Below are 25,144 nucleotides of genomic sequence, written 5' to 3'. Positions count from 1 at the left end.
TTTATAAACTACATGCATAGGGACAGCGGGGCTAACAGATTATAGAAGGCAAAAACAGACCCAAGTGAGGAACAGCGTGGCTAACAGATGATATCAGGCAATAACAGAACCAAGTGATGATTATAACCAACATTCATAGGGACAGCAGAGCTAACAGATGATAGCAGGCAAAAACAGACCCAAATAATGATTATAAACTACATGCATAGGAACAGCGGGGCTAACAGATGATAGTAGGCAAGAAAAGACCCAAATGATGATTATAACCAACATTAATAGGGACATCGGAGCTAACAGTTGATAGCAGACAATAACAGTCCTAAGTGATGATTATATCCAACATTCATACGGCCAGTAGAGCTAACAGATAATAGCAGGCAAGAACAGACCCAAATAATGATCATAACCAACTTTCATTGGGCCAGCGGAGCTAAAATTAAAACAGGCAAGAACAGACCCAAATAATGACCATAACAAACTTTCATAGGGCCAGCGGGGCTTACAAATAAAAACAGGCAAGAACAGACACAAATGATGATTTCAACCAACATTTATAGGACCAGCGGAGCTAACAGATGATAGCAAGTAAGAGAAGACCCAAGTGATGATTGTAACCAACATTCATAGGGTCAGCGGAGCTAACAAATTAAAACAGGCCAGAAAATACAAAAGTGATGATTGTAACCAACAGGCATAGGGTCAGTGGAGCTAACAGATGATAGCAGACAGGAACAGACCCAAGTGATGATTATAACCAACATTAATAGGGCCAACTGAGCTAACAAATTAAAACAGACCAGACAAGACAAAAGTGATGATTATAATCAACAGGCATAGGGCCAGTTGAGCAAACAGATGATATCAGACAGGAACAGACCACAGTGATGATTATAACAAACATAAATAGGACCAGCGGAGCTAACAAACGATACATATGGATTGATTTAGAACTCTAGGTGACATCCATTTAGCCAGTTATTTTTTTGGTGGAAGAAGTCAGAGAACTGCGAGACAACCATCAGCATTCACTTGGAAAACTAGCAACCCAAGTATATTTAGTTTAATGCACCTAGAAATGTACCTAAACAGGACAAATTATTCTGAAGATGATCAGTCTTATCCCAGGCATAGATAACCTTAGCCGTATTTGGCACATTTTTCAGGAATTTTGGTCATCAATTCTCTTCAACTTTGTACTTGTTTGGCTTTCTAACTATTTTGATCTGAGTGTCACTGATGAGTCTTGTGTAGATGAAACACTTGCCTGGCATATTAAATTATAAACCTGGTACATTTGATAACTATTCGCTTGCCCCCTTCATGACACTGAAAGAAGAGACTTGTTAAAATATTGAAAATATTTTTAATCATTGTAAATAACATTTAACACAAACACATATAAACTTTGACATGACAGCAACATAACAATAAGACAAGACAGATGATGTCAACTAATAGGCTTTTACATACAAGTACGATAGTGTGTTACTAAAGGGAAACAAGCAGGAGGTAGCATGCCATTTGTTGGCTCTTTAATTTGGGGAAAAGCTAGTTTTACTTCAGCAACGTATAACAAGTCTTATTTTTAATTTCAGTTTTACAAATATTTAATAACTAGTATCTATGTTCAAATATGGTACATGTTCTTGCTGAATTTTAATAAAATTTGAAAAATAAAATAATTCAAAAACTTGAACTTTTTATGTTCTGAGATAATGAAAAAAATGTGGAATGATTTATTTGTATGTGTTATTTGAATACTTTGAGACATATTACATTTACTGTTTAGTATATTTTTAACAGTCTGAAAATCATTTTGTGATATTATTTCCATTAAAAGAAAAGAATTCACACATAGAACAGAGAAGAGAAAATAAGGAAAATATTTATCAGAAGAGTAAAAACTAACAATATAAGAAAGACATTTTTTTAATTTGAATAATGGGGTTATTTATAAATATAAAAGGAAATGGGGTATATTTTAATTGGATACACATCAAATGACATCTTGGTATCAATAGAATGAATCAAATGATCAACTAAGTAACCAAATATAAAATTCACCATGGAATTTATAGACACAAATAAATCAAAGTATGAAGATATATAAAAATTGCAAAATAATTGCCAAAAAAAATCATATCAAAGAATTCATATATAATTCACTTTGTAATGAATAGTAATTAAATCTCAGAAATCTTTTTAGTTTAAGGATATATTTCACACAGAGATTTGTAGCTAAAGTGGAGCTGTGTCAAGTTAATGAATGGAAGAACATTGTTCAAATTAAAATATAAAAAAAATACCTCTCTGATGTCTTCATTGTGAACAGATAGTTTTATGAAAAGTTATAAATATATATAATTAGAGATGTTTTAAACTTATTCTTCATTACAGGAAATTGGAATATTCTAATCATTTATTAATTTACTGTAGATGACATAGCCTGTCAAACATTTTTTGTCTCATTTAATGCAGCCAATTCTGATAGTCCGACAGAAATATAAAAATAGTTCTGTGATACAAAATTAAATACATAATTTGTATTTAAATGGAGAGATGTTTCTGAATCTTGTTCAACATTTACATAAGTAAACCTCTTAGAATTTAAAAAAATAACCACTACAAAACATATAATAAATATATTGTACCTTTTAATGATAACAAACCTTTAACATTTGGCACAATAATGAATTTAACAATAAAATTGACAATTGAACAAATTAACATAAGGAAAAAGATTTCCCATGATCAAAGGTGCCACATTTTACCATATTTATGTTCATTATAAAATGATAATTGCATAAGGATGATAAAGCTGTTAGGATTCAGATATGTTTATTTCTGCATTTAGATGTTACAAATTATAATAATTGAATGAAAAATAAAATGATGATAATGTTGATTAGTAAACATTTATAGTGCTGAAAGGATAATCTATGTAGGACTTCCTTTTTTTTCTTATACATGCCCTTGTTATGGTTAAGTGGCGGTAACTTACAGCTCTTCAAGAAGTATGTGAGTGTAAACAGAAAATGATACTTTGCCAAAAAGTACTTTAAGTTGTGACATTGGCTGCCATTTATATCTTTACTACAATGTGGCTTAAATATAAATTAACAACCATTTCGTTCCTTCATCCAGATACTTTCATTTTATTAGGATATATATGATGACTAGACAAGGAAAAGTATTTGAGACTGTTTATAGATCAAGTAAAGTCAACTAATAGTTACAGTGCATTCTTTCTTTTTCATTACAAATAAGCAACTCTGAAAGACGATCTTAAAAGGTCATATATAAGTCTTCTAATGATATAGATGATAACAAAAATTTCAAGGGATTAATATGAAATTAAATTTGAAAATATCATGCACAAAAAAATGAAGAATGGGTACACATCAGCTTGCCTCTCGAAGTTGACACAAATATAAACTAAAGTATGCTGTCTCTATTCAGAGATTTATATCACTGTGGTGTCAGCCTCCTGTATAAGTGAAAACTTTATTTAAGGGGGCTCGCGGGTCTAAATCAATTTTTTTTATTTAATATAGGATTTTTCTATAAATTAACTTTATCTTAAACCTTATAGAAAAATAAAATAAAAAAATGGGGTCACCGATCATTTACGCTCACAATCTGCCTTTGAAAGAAGCTTACATTTTTGTAATGGTACTTTTTTTCTGTTGAACTAATAGGAGAAATTGAGGTAATGCCAAAATAAAAAAAGAACTAAATTACAGAAATAGCTCAAATTTTACAATTATTTAGTTTATGTACAGCTTATTTGAAAACAATAATAAAAAATATAGGTCACTGATGAGTTAGAAAAAATATATTTTGATTTAATGCCAAAAAATGGCATTTTTTTCACCAAAGGGAGATAATTTTGAGCTTTTTCAATGATAATGATATTTTAAAAGTCACCTGGGGCTAAACAGAATCGATTTTTTGGTTGATTTTTGTACTGTATAATAAAGTAATAACTAATAGTGTAATAGAAAAAAAAATGGTAATGAAAAAACAAATGCTTAATTTTTCGCTGAAATTTTTATACCCGGGAGCCTCCTTAAAGACAAAAATTCTGGTGAGTTTCATTGAAACAATGAATAGTATTGCACAAACTTAAGTCTGCTGACATTCCAAACAGAAATGATGAATTTCATGTGTGGTGGTCAAATTCCTTGCCCTTATAACATGATTGAATTTTCTCTAAAAAGATATATATATTTATTTGACATAGAAAAAATTATTCAGCCAATTAATTACCAAGAAGGCTGTCATTTTAAAATTTGATAGAATATTTTGTTACACAACAAAAAGTACTTTTCCTGTATTTTCAATATCCAAATTTAGTTTTTTGTTTATCAAGACAGATGAAATATTTTCAATAGTTTATTTTTGGAAAATAATCACTCAAACTTGGATTTCTGACAGAATATTTTGAGTCTTGCTTCGTATACTGTAATATTTTCAACATAAATTTAAATAACTAATTTAATATTAATATGAATTATCATTTGACAACTTGATAAGACATATTTAAAATCAGTAATGTTTATACTACAAAGTATGAACATTTAAGATAGAATGAAAATAATGGATGAAACATGATTTCCCCTGTTATCCTTTATTTCATACATTTCTTCTTTATATGATATCAAATTATTTCTTTTTATTTAATTCAATTATCTTTTCATTTCAATTTTTGTTGAATTTTCTTTACAAGTAAGAGTTTGTATATTCATGTTTCATATGATAATTTACATAATAGAAAGATTCTGATTGGTGGAAAATATGTGTTTATTCAATGTGGTTTATACTCAATGTGTTATAAAAAAGTAATTATAATAAGATATGTTTTAGGCAGGTTTTCATGTTAATTTGTATTTTCATCTGTCTCCTGGTTCTGAAATGAAATGGTTTGTAAACTTGATGAAATTTCATCTAGTAAACTTGAATCTTTTGTACTGTTTGTGGAGGGATTTTCCAAAGTATTTTCAATTTCTCTACAAACATCCTGTTTATTTACAGAAAAAGAATTGGCACTTAAATCTGAATGGTCTTCAGATAAATTTCCATTGCACTGAGTTTCTTCCTCATTTGAACACACTTCTGAATCCTGAGTTACTAAAACTATTGGAGAACTTGAATTCTGAAGACTTGTCTCCCTTGTTAAGCACTCTTTAAAACCAGAAGTTAAAGACTGTCCATTTGTTAGTTCTGATTCAGCACCAAGATGATGAGTATTTAAAGATAAATCACAGGCTTTGTTCTTCCCCTCTATAATGTCTGATAAGGTTTTATTTAAACTCTCAGGATTTTCTAACTCTTCAAAATCTTCTTCTGACTCGCTATCACTCACTTCTAGACCGTTGTAAGAAGTGGACTTTGGTGAATTCTGGAAAAACTTCAATTGTAGAACCTGTTAAAATAAAAGTAATCAGTTAAACTATTATATAGAATAATCCAGTTTCATCAGAAAATATACAACACACTTCATAGTTGAATATAGGAAATAGAAAAATGCAATTTTTTAATAATACATACATGTACAATAAAAGAAAGGAGTATACCAAAATAATCTTTAACATTATTTCAATCTGAACTAATATATTTGCTAAACATTATGCAGTGCTCAATAAAATAACTTCATGCTAATTTAAATTATAATAAACATTCTTGGATCAATAAAAGACGTCTACAAATAATAGGTCATTTCCTTCGATGCAAATCTAATACACCAACCAGAAACTTGGGGATGATTGAAACAATTAGTTAATGTATAAAAATACAGTTTCTGGTTGCAACAAGTAAGGCCGTGACAAATTTCATGAATAATATCTTTATGAAGTTTATGTGAACTGCATATGAAATAACAAGTTCCTCCCTTAAAAGTTATCATTGGTGTTTTGCTAATAAAGCAAGCAAGAGCTTGATGAATTAAAAACTTTGTTTCATCATAACACTGAGAAAACTATGTATATCAGGAAACTCAAATCAAAATTATAGAGACTAATAATCTGAGTAACAAATATTTGTGTTAAATTTGTATAATTATTAATCATATTAAATACTACTTTATTATAATGAAATATAAATAATTAAAATGATATACAGTAAACTCTTTATATAAATAGTCTGAATATATTAAGGTGATATCATTATAACTTGTACATGTTATATTTTTGTTGATTACTAAGAAACATTAGAGAATTTTGAACGAAATAACATTTCTATTTGAAAAACTTACAAAGATTATCAAACTGCATCATAACACAAAGTAGAAATAAGGATGAGTGAATAGAAGCAGGAAAATGAAGGATAACTATCTTTTTTGAATGAAAATGAGTGCTTCTCATCTAAATTAAAAGCAGTGTTGGATAACATAAAACAAACCATGCAAAGCTGATTCAATAAAAAAACACTGAAAAACACATAGGATAAAGACAAAACAAAAACATGGTCTAATTCAAGAACAAAATTCAATCATGCCTCTAATTTTCTTTAAAATACTAAAATACAGAAAACTTCACAAACATCTTCCCGATTTTACACTATGTAAAGTAAAGAAAACTTCTTATTTCATCTTGAATTTCTAAGAACTGATAACACCCTAAAATAGGTAAAATTCATTAAAACTGTAGTTAGATAAAGCAACAATGGTTTGAAGAGACAACAAAAATAAAATGTTAAGTACACTATGTAGTACTGCTTTGTTAATGTTGATCTATTCACTTTAATTTGTATTCAATAATTCAAGGAAAAATTCACTGAAAACTAAAAATGTGTATTCAAGTATTTCCATGTGTATGATATTTTAATAAAATTTGACTTAAAAACTATTTTTATGTGTCTTTTTATTCAATCAACATCTTTATCTGCATACTAGTATATTGTGGATTCGTTTATTTTCGTGGGTATCAATTTTCGTGGATTGCTGAAAACTTGCATATTTGTGGATATTTGATTTCATGGTTTTGCCAATCTCTGTATACAAAGCCTATTGGAAATATGTTATTCATTGAAGATTTGAATTTGTGGTTCACCTGTACCCATGAAACCCATGAAAAAATAATAATGAATCCACAGTAAACTATCAAACAGATTTTTTTCTTAAAATGAAAACAATGTAATTAATTTGACACAATGTACATTATTTGACACATTGTAAATTATTTGACACAATGTAAATTATTTGTTACATTGTAAATTATTTGACACATTGTACGTTTTTTGGCACAATGTAATTATTTGCTGCAATGTAAAATTATTTGCTTCATTAACAAAACAGTACTGGCAGTATTAAGGTGAGAAATAGACACCCACACGCTAGGGTCAGTGTGCACTAGTACCACATGCAGCACACACCTCATCCTGAAGGTCAAATATACGATTTTCAAGATCCTGATGTCCACTTTTATTCTCCAACTGGTCAGCTGTCCATATCTCCTCTTTCTACAGACCGAAAGAAAAGAGGGAAAGTATTTAATAGAAAAATATGTGGAGGCAAACAGACCTTTGACTTATATATATAAAAAAAGATGAACGATGTACATAGGATAAAGATTAAAGTCCTTGATAAAACAAGAATACTTATATCTTTTAATCACAATATTTTCATGTATGAATAAAAGAGATGTGGACATTATATCAATGGGACAGTAACTTAAAGACAAAAACAACCAAAGACATCTAGAGGGCATCATACAGTCCCCAACAATAGACTTTTGCCTTTTCAAAATATCAACCTCTAAAACATACCAATGATATATGTGTACACTACACTTCATAAACTATACTACCAGTAATATGAAATTACTACTAAAAGTGTTGTATTTTAACTGACTTTTAAGTTCGACTATAAATAAAGGAAGTATTCAAATTCTGCTATTTGCTAATAAGATTTTGCTTTAAGGTGGGTATTTAACTGTGTTTCTACTTCATCTATTGTTTGTCTTGGTTTGTAATAGAATGAGTATCTTACCTGAATTTCTAATTCAGCTATTCGTTGTTTTAGTTCTGCTATCACATGAGTATTTTCTGCCTCTTTAATCTTCAGCATCATCGTTTCTTCTCTCCTCTATAAAAAAAAAGGCAAATTTTATTCTGATTATCTCCCTTGGATCCTTAGATAAGAAAAACAACCTATTTTTTAACATGATAGTTTGTAACAATCCTGTACAAAATTAAAATGCAATTCATGTAGTGAGTTTTGCAAAAACATTTTGCAAAAACATGTTGACATTATTCTATCTCCAATATTTTATTGAATAAATTTACTTTCTTTCCTCGTTTGACCTTATTTATGTTCTTATTCAACAACCAAATATCAAATGAAACCAGCAAAAGGCATATGATATTGATGAGATAGCCTTAACTTTAACTTCCTGTGGTACTAAGAAATATTAATGCATATATTTATGTAGCAATTAAAACATGCTATATTACATATTTAAAGAATTGTGGTTCATAAAACTTATTGAACAACTGTTTATGAATCAAATATTTTAAACCTCCTCAAAAACTGTTCTGTAATTACAACCATATATACAATAACATATTTTGAAGTGCAGGAAATCAGAAATTCCAATCTTCCCATCTCAGACAAATAGTGCAGGAAATCAAAAATTTTAATTTTCCCATACTAAGACAAGAATTGCAGGAAATCAGAAATACCAATTTTCCCTAACAGAGAAAAAAGTGCATGAAATCAGAAATACCCATTTTCCCATACTGAGACAAAAAGTGCAAGAAATCATAAATTCCAATTTTCCGAAACTTAGACAAAAAGTGCAGGAAATCAGAAAATCCAATTTTCCCATACGGAGACAATAAGTGCAGAAAATCAGAAAATCCAATTTTCCCATACAGATACAAAAAGCGCAGGAAATCAGAAAATCCAATTCTCCCATACGGAGACAAAAAGAATCTAAGTCAAATTCATTAAAGACGAAGTGTTCCTTTCATTCAAGTCAGCTGTGCAATACAAGTATGATTGGTGTATAACTCATGAAAAAGGGTCATGTAACACTGAAAATATGTCTGTGTTCCTCTAATCCATATTTACCTCTATGCTATACCCCTAAAATTTAACTAGACTTTATAAAATCAAACATCAAAATATCTTTGATTTAAAAATTTGATGAATAAAATATATGTTTTGTCAAGAACAGGTAGTGAAGGCACAAAACAGTGGCTAATATTGAAGTTTGCGTCTAAAATGTTAGAATCAATCTAATTTTCCTTGCTATATAAACATTCATGAAAATTATGAAAAATACTTTTGGATAAATTTATTGCAATAAAATTGTTTTTATTTCATCTAAGTTACAAAAAAATCTTTCTTCTTATAAAGGCCTTACAGCCTATTAATCAACAAGTTCATATCTTGTTTTGTTTTTCAAGAAACCAAATAAAAGGGTGTCAGTTGTAGTTGGAATTTCCCAGTCTATTTTTAACCCCCTCAAATCAAGTGATTCTATTGGACAAACCTGAGATTGCATATCATCAATCTTTCTGATATGTTCCTTTATATGACCATCTAATTTCTTCTCTCTCTCCAGACCTTCTTCATATTTTGCCTTCAAGAGTTTATTTTCCTCGTCCATTCTACGAATTTGGTTTGTACATATATGATTCTGCGTCTCTAGCTCCATGTACTTTTGTTTTGTGTCCTTTAAGTCAGACATACAATAAGCCTCCCGCACTTTAATTGTCATTACATCTTCTTGTAGCTGTTTTACTTCCTTGTTGTGATTTTTGTCTTTCGGAGAAGATGTGGGCGAGTCTGCTGTCGACTTATGTTTAAAACTCTGAAATAAAATGCACTTAATATTAAATATGACATCAATATTATACCTGATTAGTATCAGACATGCTATTTTAATATGTTAAATACCAGTAATTAGACAGCTGCTTAAACTAAGCAATCAGTTAGTTAAAAATCTACTTTTTTTCAGATGATTTAACGACAGATGTTAATTGTATTTAAAAAATATGATATATGATAATCTGCCAATATCCCTATAATATAAGAAGAAAATACATATGATTGAGAATGTTTTATTATTTAAGGTTTATATCTAACACAATGTACTAACATCTGGTACTACAGAATTTAAAGGTCAATCAAAGGTGTCTCAAAAGTATTTTTTAGAGGTATGAAAACTTTTTCCTGTCATGATCAGAAATTTCTGTCAGTAATTACCAAAAAATATATAAAAAAAAAGTGGAAAACTCCAGTCTCCCCCATTTCAATTATCAATTTGTCACATAGGTTTTCAATATAAAGAAGTTTAAAGTCTTTTATTTATTACATATTTGAAAACTGTGATACAATTCTTAAAACCAATATTGATCAATTAACAATTCATTTTAATATTGAAAATGCTAAACAAAGTATCTGTAACTTATCCATTGTCCTGAAAATGCATGAAATATTTGCCACTTGACACTTGACGTTAAGGAAACCAACAATCAATCAAGCAATTTAACTTATCCAATGAATGTACAGTACTATCTGTAGAACTAACCTCCCACATACTCTCCAGTTCATGTACAGTCTGTCTCATTTCTTTAAGTCCCAGATTGGCCTCAGCCTCTCGTAGCTTGACCGCTATTAACTCCTCTTGTAAGTTCTGTATGTCATTACTAGGGGCTCTCTGTAACTGGACATTTGTCTGAAATGAAAAAAAGATGACGATGTGAAAAAGAAAATAATTATTATTTGTGGAAAGATACATGTATTGTTATATTTTTTATAAAGGGTAACAATTTTTTTTATCTTATAGATCATTTCTATGTATGATGCATTGTTGTTGGTTTTTTGTTGTACTTCAGTTTTCTGTTGTTTACCTCTTATAGGTGATGTGTTTCACTCGGTTTTGGTTTATAACCAGGATTTGTTTTCTCTCAATCGATTTACGACTTTTGAACAGCAGTATACTAATGCTGCATTTATTTTGTAGAATATGAAAAAAATACCATTTATTTTTAAATAATTTTCTAAATGTTGTTGTGTATTTTGTGTACTCACATCTTCAAGCTCCTTGATCTTTGACCTCAGTTCTTTTACAAGAGAATCTGTATCTGCATCTTTAAGTCGTATCACTATTAATTCTTCTTGTAGATTTTGTATCACAGTTTGTGCTTCATCATCATCTAATGCTGAGGCTGAATTTATACTAGATGTCTGAAATCAACAATAGATTCACTTAAAATGTGTACTAGATGTCTAAAATTAACAATCACTTTACTAATAACAGAATCATAGGCTGAATTTATACTAGATGTCTGAAAATAACCATAGCTTGACTTATAATAGAATCATAAAGACTTTCTTGTTATTATATCAAGTAATTAATTGCATGAAGATACAACAAAATTGCATTTAAGGGTGCCACATGTAGAGCAGGACCTGCATACCCTTCTAGAGCACCTGCTATCAACCTCCAGTTTTGGTAAGGTTTGTGTTGCTCAGTCTTTAATTTTCTATGTTGTGTCTTGTGGACTATAATTTGTCTGTTTGTCTCAGTTTTCTTTTTTAGCCATGGCCTTGTCAGTTTATTTTAGATCTATGAGTTTGACTTTCGCTATGGTATCATTCTCCCCTCTTTTGAATAATCTTTTAAAAATTAAGTACAAAAAAAAGTACTTTTAATATAATATATAATATAATGCAGTTTACAGTCAATAAGTATTTGACTCTATTTTCATAATAAACTACATGATATACTTAAAAAATGCAAGGAATGAAATACATACTGCGCATAAGTGGGGTATAAAAATTATATTTACACAAAATTTTAGACTAACCCTTTGTTTTATATCTCCTATAAGACTATTTGCTACAGATAGTTTCTTCTGTGACTCAGCTAACTCCTTTTTGATTGTAGAGAGGACATTTTTGAGAGCATATGTTTCCTCTGCCTCTTGAGCTCTTGTCAATTGATACTGTATCAATCTGTCTGCTAAAGATGCTGACTCCTAGAAATAAAATGTCAACAAAGATTATTTTAAAGTGTGTAAACTTCGTCAATTCTTTTACAGCTGAAATACCATCAATTAACTTACAATCATTTCCCTGTACACTTATTTTAAAAAAAAAACTTTTTTACCTATTATGTCTGTTTGAAATGTTCACAAATTGTTGTCAATATGAAGGAACTTATTGCAACTGTCATACAAGTGAGAGGTTTAGCTAGCTTTAAAACCCGGTTTAATCAACTATTTTCTATATGCGAAAATGCCTGTACCAAGTCAGGCATATGACAGTTGTTATCCATTTGTTTGATGTGTTTGAGCTTTTGATTTTGCCATTTGATTATGGAACTTCTGTTTTGATTCTCTAAGAGCTAAATATTTTTGTGATTTTACTAATTTTCCAAATGAAAGATAGGATAAAAACAGTGAAAACCAACTTAATTTTAGAAAATCTATATTTTTGAAAAAGAAAGTTTTAAATCTTCAAATACATTCTGTTTGTGATGACTGACCTTTTCTAGATTATCTATCCTCTGTCGGAGTAATCTGTTTTCTGTCCTTAATCTCTACAAATAGAATTATTCATTAATCTTTCATTTCAAAGAACTTAGCTATAAAGGTGATATTATGTATAAAGCTAGCAAGTTTAGAAATTGTCCTCAAAATCTTTCATTTGGGCTAAAAAAAGTTTTTGGATATTAGCATTTATAATAAGTTTATAATAATTCACAGTTTACAAGAAGATGGAAATGTTTCTCTTATTTTATCTGCTATGAATTTTCTATATCTCCATCTTTGTTCTAAATCATCTTGCCCCGTTTCACATGTTACTGTATGAAATATACTCCAAAAGTATAGCAGATGATATTTAGAGTTGGATAGCAGTATTATTTGGTCAGTATTACTCATTAAAATTTTATTGTTTTTTTGCTTCAACCTTTGTTTTTGGTTGACTATCATACCAGTATTTTAAAGATTCTAAACATTTTTATTGGTAGTTCTTCTATGCATCTTCTAGTTCCCAATAGTGGAGACTCAAATTTGGAGGCTTGAGTTCCCATAAACAAGTTTAAGTAGTTGTGCTGACATATGTTTCTGTGTTTACCATGAAACTCATTTGTGATAATATTTGTAGTTTTATATGAATAAAATTGAGAATGGAAATCGGGAATGTTTGGTTACCTTTTGAGTTGATGGAAGATCTTTGATGGTTTCTGTTTAAATTTAGTTTATTCACAATGATTAAAGGCTGAAGGGAATTGTCTATTACCAAGACCATATATTCACATGTATGAATTTTATATATTTATTTCTGTGTGTGTAATAGGGTCTCATTGATGCATACCCAAAATTTCCTTTTATTCATATGTAAAAAGAAGCTGCACAAGAAGGCATGATATGCCCTTTTTTCGCAAATTGATTTTTTTTGTAAAAATAAAATAGGATATGTAGAAGGTATTTTATCAAAGGCAAATAATATGGTTCGATAGAAAAACATGCATGATACCCTTAGGCGTAACATTGAGGATGATTTTAATTCTCAAGTCAAAAGCATGGGGAAATGAATTGCATCACATAATCATAGTTTCTTATTGACTAGTTGTAATATAAAAGAAGAAATGTAGATCAGCCCAAGTTTAAAGATACTAGAGGGACATTCAAACTCATGTATTAAAAAAAAACTGACAACGCCGACACTAAAAAAGCAAAAGACTAACAGACAAATAATAGTACACAAAACACAACACAGAAAATCAAAGTCTAAGCAACCCAAACCCCACCAAAAACTGGGGGTGAGGGACATAATAATTTATAAGAAGAATAAAACATTTATGCGATGTGCTGTATCTTATTGTATATCTTCATTGATCTTATCCTGTCTCACCCTCAACTCTATCTGGTCCTCATTTTCTTTACTCTTCAATGCTGTATACTCTTTCTCTATTCTACAATGGAAATAAGTAAACAATTACCTTAAACTGTTTGTCAAATTAAATGGTATAGTTATGATTTGTTGTACTGACTTATAGTAATAAGAGATTAGGAAATCTTGCTTTTACACATTTCCAACAATCTCTTTGCAAACTGAATATATGTCTGACATCAATAAACATCCATTAGTGTTAAATATAATGTATTCTTATCTTGTAACTACTTTAACAGAATAGTTAGGATTTAATTCAATGACCTTAAACTTACAGTTCTAGATTGCTTTTTAATTTTAGTACATCAGAAGTAGGACTTTATGATTTTTCATATTTTTTTTTAATTGTTAGGTTGTGAACTAATTGACATCTCCCTATTTCTTACTTTATTTATCTGCCCAGTAAACACATAGGCAGATCTAGAGAGAAGGGTAAGGTCCAATTCATCCTTTAACACTGAGCATTCATGTTCAGATTTTGTTTTTATTGTACATTGTTTTACTGATGGTCCCCACCTTATTTTCATTAGGGCTCCCTACATCCACCAATACAGGTTCTGTATCATCACTGATTCAAAATACATAAGTTCATCAATTTCAATTCTTAATCTTGGTATTATAACATAACTAAGAGCATTTTACCAAAATTGATGTTTACTTTGAGCAATAATGAATTTTAAATGACAAAAATTTAATAATTGCTCAAGATAATAATCAATTTCATTTGACCACTTGAAAGATATTTGTTAGAATGTGAATGGAAGCTTCTGAAACTTTTTGATCAGTAACTTTGCAAGACAAACCATCAGTCAACCAAAATCTGTACCTTTGAAATAGTCATAATATATAAGTTTGGGATTGACTCCTTCGACATTTCAAAATGGGATCTTTGTTCATATTCTTTTCCTTATAAGATTCTTTGTTTCATTTTCAAATTAAAACAAAATTTATTATCATGTTGAGTCAAGAAAATATGTACTCAAAATACTGTTCAATGACATATTTGCTTATATATGTACATAAATAAACAATTTAAATCTCAGAAAAATTGGGTGGAGACCATAAAAAGAATAGTGTATTCTGTAACAAATGAATAACCTCAGGCCATGAAACATAAATCTTCAAACCACATCATTTACCAAAACACCTCATATCAACTACAGATACAAGGTTGACAGATCAGATATTTGTACTGCTCTAGTGTATGGCCAAACAAAAAAGTATGTATGTTTACTGTACCCTCCCTATTCTAATTTTTATCCTCTACCCTAAATTATTTTTGACCATTTTTGATTAAGCACTGTAAAAGTCACAATTTTGCTCTTACAGACTTAAATGTAAACAAATATTACAAATAAAAAAAAAATCCCTACCTAGTTCCCTATTTTTTATCAGAATGTGACAGTCAACACACATACTTTTTTGTTTGGCCTATATCCAAGTCAAATTCATCCTCAGGATGGACGCAATGTCAATTGATAACCTTTCATTCACTTCATTCAAACTAGCTACTTCTTTTTCAATGCATTATTTATTATACTCTCAGGCTACTGCCAATTCATATTTTTTTCAAATAAGATATTCTAAATAATAAAATTCTTGTATTACTTTACATAATTTATGCAATATGTGACTATATAACCTGATACAAGATTAAATTCCTTTGCATAACATTTTCAGGTTCACTATACTTTAATGAATTTTAAAAAGTTTTCTATAGATGTGTTTATTGAGCCTATGTGTTGCTATAACCCTACACATCTCTAGTAAATATCTTTTTTAATAGATATTAAAAAGATAATTAAACAGCAGGAGTCTAAAGAACAGGTTGGGCTTTTAGTCCTTACGTTCCATATTTACAAAAGCTTTACTGCAATGGAATCCAACAAACTATGCCCCTGTTCAAAACATAATATTTACGATACTAAGCAGTCACCAGGCACTAGTGAGATGAAGAACCAGCAAAATAAAATTGAGGACGGAAATGGGGAATATGTCAAAGAGACAACAACCTGACCAAAATGCAGACAACAGCCAAAGGCCACAAATTGGTCTTCAAGGTGGGGAGTAAATCCCTCACCACTAAATAAAATTGTGTACTAGTTCAGTGAGAATGGACCCAAGGAAAAACATGAAAAGAAAAAAACCTTCGACATAGATTACATAGACAACTAAACAAGAGAATGAGCAGCACCTTGTCCAAATGAAGCAAAATACTCTGTATTGATATCACACAGGCAACATTTTATGTAAGAAAGGTAACTGTTATCATTGTTACAATAGATCATGTTTGAACTAAAACATTACTTCCATGGACTATTATTTGGAAGTGATTTTTAAAACAATTGGAAATTTGCTACGAATTACACCAAAATTCAATTTTTTGTTTCAAACATTTCAAAATAGCAATATAGATATGATAATTCCGCTATAAACAGTCAGTTTGGTTTAATTTTGTCAAAATAAGCCACAAGGCATATCTGGTGTATTATTGACTTGCAAGTTAATAATTAAATTCATTTGCATCCCTATGCATTCAACCTGTTATCTGACCTTTAGTAGAGATGGTTTTGCATTTATCAATACCAAAAATAATAAAAATAAAATTGTCAAACAAGGGAGACACCTAAAATTGAAAGCTTATGTTCCTTAAATATTTATCTTTGTCATTAAAGAATGGTCTTTGATGCCTCCCTTAGGGTGTTAGTTTAAAGGTAAAAGAGATTTTACATTAGATGTCCATATTAAAAGTTACTGATACACATAATATTACATTGAAGTTTTACAATTATATTATAGATGACTAACTAATTGCTCAATACTATTCTTAAATTGAAAATCTATTAAAAATTAAAAGCTGATTTTTACGTGATTGATATTACATATGTTATCCCATTATATTCCTGTTACTTGATAGCTTACCCATCACAAGTATTCCCAGAGTAATAATCATCATAATCCACAAAATCCATAGAATTAGTGTCCTTGCATTATCACCCAGGAAGATACCTGAGCTTCTAAGTAAATATAGTCACAACTATTGTCTTAATATTGTCCAAAAACAGTCAAAATCCATTTAAGTTCTATACATAGTATACAGTCCACTTATATCACATTTCTGTTAGATTTCACATTTGGTTAGATAAAAAAAATGTGCTAAAAATATTTTACGGTCCTTTGAAATATTTTACAAGATAACTTCACTGTTACAGTCTGGTTCAAATCCACAGCAAAAAGGTCAATATCTAGCACATAACAAATCAATATACTCAATATACACAGAAAATATTCCTAGGGTGTCTTTGAGAGTTTTTTCACATAGAAACATCCATGGTCGAAAGATTATCATTCATTTCAATTCAGACTTCAGATACAAATTCTTGATGTAAACAAAACTAAGAAAATCTTGGAGACCTAAAAATTTTAACAAATGTTAGGTCATTTAGTTTTATTGTCCATATTACATCCATCCACCTGTCAGGAGTTATATACTATCAACTTTCTCCGACTTAAAATTTATGACCATTAAATACTGACCAGTCAATGACTTATCAGTGTAATTGTATGTAACATTCCTTGAGTTTAGTAATGTATTGTAAAACACACAAAGTCAAGACTTACGATGATCAGTCACAAAACTTATCCTCAAAAATCTATAAGATCATCATTCCATAAGAATGTTGTGATACTGACGTAAAATATGCAAGCTGTGCACATTACCTCAATCAATATAGACCTTATGAAGTCAGCAACATATTGAACACAAAATCTACATATATATAGTTTTTGTCATAATTTATAAGCTTCAAAAAATGTTTTTCTCAATTCCATGCAAGCTGTTCCTTGTTGGCTAGAATAAATCACATAAAGAACCAGTCAACCTATTAATAATCATTTCTATAAAGTTTGCTTTTTAGTATAAAACTGACAAATGACGAAACTTGAAATCTTTCAATCTGATATTTTAACACACTAGTTATGAAGTAAATTTGACTGCAGTCGTAAGTCAAGGTGTCCTGTATCTCCTTTCCACAAATATGTTGAACTTGTTACAACAGTGTCCTGCTTCCATATGATAAATTCTCACATATCATACAGCTAACAAAATATGTCCCATCTTTAACACCTGAATTTTTTTCCTTCATAAAACATATCAGGTTATTTGTTTATTTCACGGGTGTATGATTCTTCAAACATAAAATAGTTGAGAAGACCTTTTCCTTTTCAAAATTTTATGAATAAATATTTATGCAACACAAATTTATTATATGAAATGTTCTTCTCCACTAAAGAAAATTCCTGTCATAATAAGTTATGTTGTATATATTCATTTGTTGTTTTTCATCTCTTTTAAAAAATGATCCTAAAGTACACATAATTTAACTAAACAAACACATATCAACGTGCATTTTGACATAATATGTTAAAAATTTCTTCAACACCTTTCTATCAACTTTAAATCTCACCTAGGATTTTTTTAAATAGTCATGATACAGGTGAACTCCACCTGGTGTTTTTTCCCTATATAACAATTAAAAGATGATGGTTGGTTGTTGTGTTTGTCAGCCTGAGGACCTGTTACCTTTTGTAACTTTTTCTTTTGTGTACAATATCTCTAACAGATAACAGCCCTTCATTAACTAGGATTAAATTAACTATATTTATATGTTCAGTGCTTTACATGTATTTGGCTACCTTAAGATTTAGTCATTTTATTCTTACAAGGACACAGTTTTCTGAATTCTAAATCAAATACAAAAATCCTTAATATCAATGATCAACCTTTACAATCAGTATTCATTTCATTTAAATTTCACTTTATCAGGGTTTTTTTATGAAGGATAAGAGAACTTCAAATCTCTATAATACCATGTTACCTTAAAAAGAAACTGTGTAATCAAAAACTAAGCACAACATTACTCTTCAAGGTCCTATTCTTTGACCTTGTTTAAATTTGTTGGAATTATTAATCAAATATCAGCATATTTAATAATCATTAAAATAGTTTTATTCAATAATAAATGTATTTAAATTTTTTGTAAACTTAATTACCAGTTCAAAAGTTTACTGAGTATTATATACATGTATATATTGAAAAGTGAGTTGCCCATTCAACAAACAAGCTTATACTTGGAAAAAATATGAAGAAAGGGAGTTGTATACAGGTTAAAGATCAATGAGACAGAAACCTAACAACAAAAGTGTTCATAAAACCATAAATGTTAATATTAATGACCTTCAATAATGAACAAGTTATTGTATGGAAAGCTCTTAATTATCGCTACAAGTTGAGATATACAAAGTTAATTACTTTATCAGAGGTCTATTGAAAGAAAACAAGAGGCTCTCAAGAGCCTGAATCGCTCACCTTAATTTTTTTGGTTAAATCTCTCATCAATGATTATTTTGGCTTTTCAATTTATTTAAATGTTCTTTGAATCGTCCTATTTTCTTCAAAAGCAAAAAAAAAATCATTTTCTCCTATGTTCTATTTTAGCCATAGGAGCTATGTTTCTGACATACAAGGAAATGAAATATAAAATTTATACTAGATACTCTGAAACTCATTTAGCCTAAGTTAGGCTGAAATTGATACAGCAGTTTCAAAGGAGAAGATTTTTTAAAGTAAGTCAACATGATGAACAAATTGTGAAAAAAGTCTTTAAAGGGCAATAACTCCTTAAGGGGTCAATTGACAATTTTGGTCAAATTGACTTATTTGTAGATCTTACTTTGCTTAACATTTTTGCTATTAACAGTTTATCTGTATCTATAATAATATTCAAGATAATAACCAAAAACTGCAAAATTTCTTTAAAATCATCAATTCAGGGGCATTATACCTGAAAAACCAGTTACCCAATTCGGCTGAAAATTTCAGGACAGGTAGACCTTGACCTAATAAATACTTTAACTTCTTGTCTTATTTGCTCTAAATGCTGGAGTTTTTGAGATATAAGCCAAAAACTGCATTTTACCCTGTGTTCTATTTTTAGCCATGACGGCCATGTTTTTTGACGAAATAAAAAATAAAGCACAAACTTTATTTTATACACCCTACTGATCATTCAGTTGAAGTTTGGTTGAATTTGGTTTAGTAGTTTTAGAGGAGAAGATTTTTTAAAGTTAGCAAATATGATGAACAAATTGTGAAAAATGGTCATTAAAGGACAATAACCCCTTAAGGGGTCAATTGACAATTTTGGTCATATTATTAACTTGTTTGTAGATCTTACTTTTCTGATCATTTTTGCTGTTTACAGTTTATCTTTATCTATAATAATATTTAAGATAATGACCAAAAACTGCAAAATTTCCTTAAAATTACCAATTAAGTGGCAGCAACCCAACAATGGTTTGTTTGATTCATCTGAAAATTTCAGGGCTGATAGATCTTGACCTAATGAACATTTTTACCCCATGTCAGATTTGCTCTAAATGCTTTCGTTTTGAGATATAAGCCAAAAACTGCATTTGACCCCTATGTTCTATTTTAAGTAACGGCGGCCATGTTTTTTGACGGATCAAAAATCGAAGCACACAGTTTGTGCAGGATAATCTAAGAAACAATCATGCTAAGTTTCATCCAAATCCATTCAGTAGTTTCAGAGGAAAAGATTTTTTAAAGTTAGCAAATGTGATGAACAAATTGTGAAAAATTGTCATTAAAGGACAATAACCCCTTAAGGGGTCAATTGACAATTTTGGTCATATTAACTTATTTGTAGATCTTACTTTGCTGATCATTTTTGCTGTTTACAGTTTATCTTTATCTATAATAATATTCAAGATAATGACCAAAAACTGCAAAATTTCCTTAAAATTACCAATTAAGTGGCAGCAACCCAACACTGGTTTGTTTGATTCATCTGAAAATTTCAGGGCTGATAGATCTTGACCTAATGAACATTTTTACCCCTTGTCAGATTTGCTCTAAATGCTTTCGTTTTTGAGATATAAGCCAAAAACTGCATTTGACCCCTATGTTCTATTTTAAGTAACGGTGGCCATGTTTTTTGACGGATCAAAAATCGAAGCACACACTTTGTGCAGGATAATCTAAGGAACAATCATGCTAAGTTTCATTCAAATCCATTCAGTAGTTTCAGAGGAGAAGATGTTTGAAAAATTGTTAACGACGACGGACGCCAAGTGATGAGAAAAGCTCACATGGCCTTTTAGGCCAGGTGAGCTAAAAACTAAACATCAATGCCATATTTGGGGTTCAACCACCTTCTTTTATGGGATAGACAATACTCTTGGACATTAAACATTATGCTTACTTTGCTACAATTTCCTAACCTGTGCCATACAAAACACTGTATATAATTGATTTTTTTACCTATTTGACAGTAATTATAAATCAATGACATTGATGAGTCATAGGCATATACATATAAATATATATATTTTTTATTTATGTGGATTAAATCAATTCAGTTTTTCACAATTAAAATGAAACTTAGAAACATTGCTTTTTTTTTAATAATTTTAATGATAAATCAAGACAATGGAAGTTAATATCATTTTATTTCATGGTATGTGACACATCATGAGTAACGCTGCACTCGTGTGTCAAATTACAAAAGCCTATGTTATAAAAGGATAAAAAGTTATTTTTCTGAACACAAAATAGTACCTCAAAAATGAAATATTTTTACTTTAAGGTCAAAAGTCAAGGTCAAATCATATATGACACACCAACACACTGTCCTGCCAAATATCATGAGCCAGTGACAAAAGATAACTAGATGTGTCAAAGCCACACGAATGGCCCCGTCCCAAAGGTTAAAAATCTGCAATTTGAATAACACATGTGGACACAAACATGATGGTAGTCTCACATATCAAAAATCGGCTCAAAATCTGGAGGCGTATAGAAAAAAAGTCCGTATAAATGTGATTTTCAACAATTTATCAAAGTCCAAAGCCCATAATTTCAGCAAAAATTAGCGGAGCGGAACAAAACTGTAATTTTATCTGTAACTCATCATGGTTAACTCACCTACCAAAAATCAGCCCAATATCTGAAGGCATTTACAAAAAAAAGTCTATATAACTGTTATTTTCATCAATTTATCAAAAACCAAAGCCCGTAATTTCGGCAAAAATTAGTGGAGTGGTTTGAAACTTAAACTTGATCTGTAACTCATCATGGTTAACTCACATACCAAAAATCAGCCCAATATCTGAAGACGTTTAGAAAAAAAGTCCGTATAACTGTGATTTTCAACAATTTATCAAAGTCCAAAGCCCGTAATTTCAGCAAAAATTAGCGGAGCGGTATGAAATTTTAACTTGATCTGTAAAACACAATGGTTAACTCACATACCAAAAATCAGCCCAATATCTGAAGGCGTTTAGAAAAAAACTCTGTATAATGGTTTGTTGCGGAATGATAGAATGACAGAATTTGGAATTTCGGAATTAAGGAATTTCAGACAAGGCTAAACCATAAAAAAACATTTTGATTCTAACAAGCTTATACCAGTTTTAACTCTAACAAGCTTATACCAGTATATTCGGCTGTTGTCTGCTCTATGGTTGGGTTGTTGTCGCTTTGACACATTCCCCATTTCTATTCTCAATTATATTGCTTGAGGGAAGAAGAACCAGAAGAAGGAATACTTCTTTAACTTGATGACGGGAAAACATAATATTTTGAAAATGCATATACTAAAATGCGAGCTCTTGTAGTGGATTTGTTGGCAATGATGACACATATCCTTATTATCTTGTAACTTTTGTTACACTTGGTACGAACTCAGGATAAGTTTTATCTAAAGTTTTAAATGTTTTATTTACTGACTCTAAGGCATTAATCTAGTTAAACATCTGTCACACCCATAGTCAAATGGTTCAAAATGTTTTTGTTCCTGCTCAATTCACCGTGTAAATCAGGGGTCATAGAAATGTAATCTTATTTAATCAAAGTTAACCTCAATGGACAGTTGTCCCGCCATGTAAACGGACACAACCTTCTATTCAAGCTAATCGTTATCATAAATTAAAATCCTTAAGATTAGGTTTGTCTTGTTTAAGATACATCTCAGTATTTGGAGTTGCGTTTAAAAGACCATCAGTTATCATTGACGACATTCTTCCCTCATTATTGTATCAATACCTGTAACTCTGATCAAAACATGTAACTGATATTTAATAAGTTTGTCAACTTTTCAATATAAGATCATAACATTGAAGTAGGTCCCAGCATGGCTTATCTTAAGACATGTTTTTATTATGGTACAGGTCATAATAAGTATACTATCAAACTTACAAATAGCTATACCACTCATAAGATTGGATTGAAATTATATGATGATAGCGATTTGTCATGTCATTCTATTTTTGGTTGGATTTGGCAAAAGTCACTAAGGGAAATACAATAGGATATTGGTTTTCTAAATTAATAAACAGATTTCACACTTGAAGAATCTCAATAGCCTTAGAAGTGACTTCAAAAGTTTTATGTCAACCCAACTGACATTTTAATCTAAATTATAGTGAAAATTTCAATATTATACCTTTAAAAATTAATTTACCATAAATTTAAAGAATCAGCGGAAATCACTTTCTTCTTACAGATTTTGCACTATTAATGCATCTAACCCAATGGATTATAATCTAATTCTGATCATCAATTCATAGGCATTAACATTTATTTATTAAGCTTCAAAACAAATTGCCTAAAAATATCACTAAAACACCGAAATACAAGCTACAGACCCTGTTGCCTGAAAATATGATAATATACAACAAAACTGATTATAGAGAGCTGATTACACAAAACTTAACCTCCCATTCAAATTTATTTCATACGAGTCTCTAAAAGACCTGCACAATTTTGCAAGGAATTATTTTATCTAGAACAAGTACAGTGTTCTGTCCGAATATAATATCAAAAAATATCTTACATGATAACAACTAATTTAAGAATTTCTAATTATTTCAGTGTTATTTGAATTGATAAGCTGGTATTCAACTTAAAAGTTCACTGGATAACTATGTTAAATAAATTTATTTAAACAAGGCTTTATTTAACATTCAATCGCCAGTTGTAGCAAGCTTATGTTAAATATACAAGGTATATACACACAATTTCAGTACATTTCTGTTAAACATACATTTCACTTAAATCTAAGCACTTACTAAACAAATCCTGTCCAAATAATGAATTAAAAGGTCTTAATTGATATATATGGGCATGAGTTTGAATATGAGAAGGGAAAATGGAATTTCATTTTTAAAATATCTTACAACACTGACAAATTTGAGTGCTAACATTTTGAAGATATATGACACGGACTACCCTTTAGTGTTTTGGGAAACTCTTCCAATTAAAAAAAATTATTGGATGAGAATTTAGGTATATTTTTATTCTTGCTAATAGTACTCAGAATATAAGTAATAATTGTAGGTACATATCAAGACAACTGTTCTAGATGTTTAAAAAGAGGGGGTATTGATGAAGTAGAAACAATGATTCATTGTAGGATCAATTAAAATTTCATGAGTTTTGTCATTCCATGGTAAAGCTACTTTATACATGTATAACTAAAAATATGTAAAACATTTGTAATTCACATTTTTTTAACCTTTTGACCTAAACAGGTTACATCATATTTCTTTAGACATTAACATCTTGTCACCAAAAGACAAATACAGTGTCACCCTGACTTCTGTCAGTATGAAAAGCACATGTAGTTATTATGACAATTTGTAAAACCATTATGTTCACCCAATTAACTTTCAAAGGACTGGAACATGACAAATATCAACAAATGACGGGTTTATATCAAAACAGCTTCAAACCATTTACAATGGAATGTTGAATGTTTTCTTTATCTTTTGTTAAAAGTATAAATTTATTCAGTATTTGTCAAATGTGGCCTTAGAGTTTTAACCCAATATGGAAATCATTCAATTTGTCAAATAAAATTCAATATTGACTTTCAATAACTTTAATTGACAGTTTTACAGCCAAAATGACCCTAAGTAAAATATTCCAACATTTTAAGTTGCTAAATCTTGAACATGAAACAATCCAATATTTCTGAAATCAAGTGAACTGACAAGGATAATAGAATAGAGATTCATCATGTCTACTCTATTCTAATGGGAAATGGTCCATACTTGAATATAGATTCATGATTTTCAAGTTTCATTTCAATGAAAATTCCGAGGCTTCATCCTTATTTGAATCTCACTATTACAACAGATTACAAGAGTTGTATG

The 25,144-nt window shown here is 29.8% G+C and overlaps 1 protein-coding gene across 19 annotated transcripts in view; it reads right to left on the bottom strand.

The window, feature by feature from the left end:
- Positions 1-1,343: 1,343 nt before the first annotated feature.
- The window catches only part of LOC139512971 (ecotropic viral integration site 5 ortholog-like), a 59,194-nt gene continuing 35,393 nt past the window's right edge, over positions 1,344-25,144 (bottom strand). For 11 of the 19 annotated variants that reach the window (XM_071300977.1, XM_071300981.1, XM_071300985.1 and 8 more), the window contains 9 exons: positions 13,871-13,931; positions 12,498-12,551; positions 11,818-11,988; positions 11,039-11,194; positions 10,536-10,682; positions 9,495-9,815; positions 7,988-8,083; positions 7,372-7,458; positions 1,344-5,425 (listed from right to left, as the gene is read on the bottom strand). In XM_071300977.1, the coding sequence (XP_071157078.1) occupies positions 4,880-5,425; positions 7,372-7,458; positions 7,988-8,083; positions 9,495-9,815; positions 10,536-10,682; positions 11,039-11,194; positions 11,818-11,988; positions 12,498-12,551; positions 13,871-13,931 (1,639 nt within the window). In that variant the 3' untranslated portion in view covers positions 1,344-4,879. Of the gene's footprint in view, positions 5,426-7,329; positions 7,459-7,987; positions 8,084-9,494; positions 9,816-10,535; positions 10,683-11,038; positions 11,195-11,817; positions 11,989-12,497; positions 12,552-13,870; positions 13,932-25,144 lie in introns of all 19 variants that reach the window. The other 8 variants (XM_071300998.1, XM_071300995.1, XM_071300996.1 and 5 more) reach the window with 2 other exon arrangements.

Source organism: Mytilus edulis, chromosome 2 (assembly GCF_963676685.1).
Source record: "Mytilus edulis chromosome 2, xbMytEdul2.2, whole genome shotgun sequence".
Taxonomy (NCBI): Eukaryota; Metazoa; Mollusca; class Bivalvia; order Mytilida; family Mytilidae; genus Mytilus; species Mytilus edulis.
Note: the sequence above shows the minus strand (reverse complement) of the source record. Positions and strands in the feature narration are given on the sequence as shown.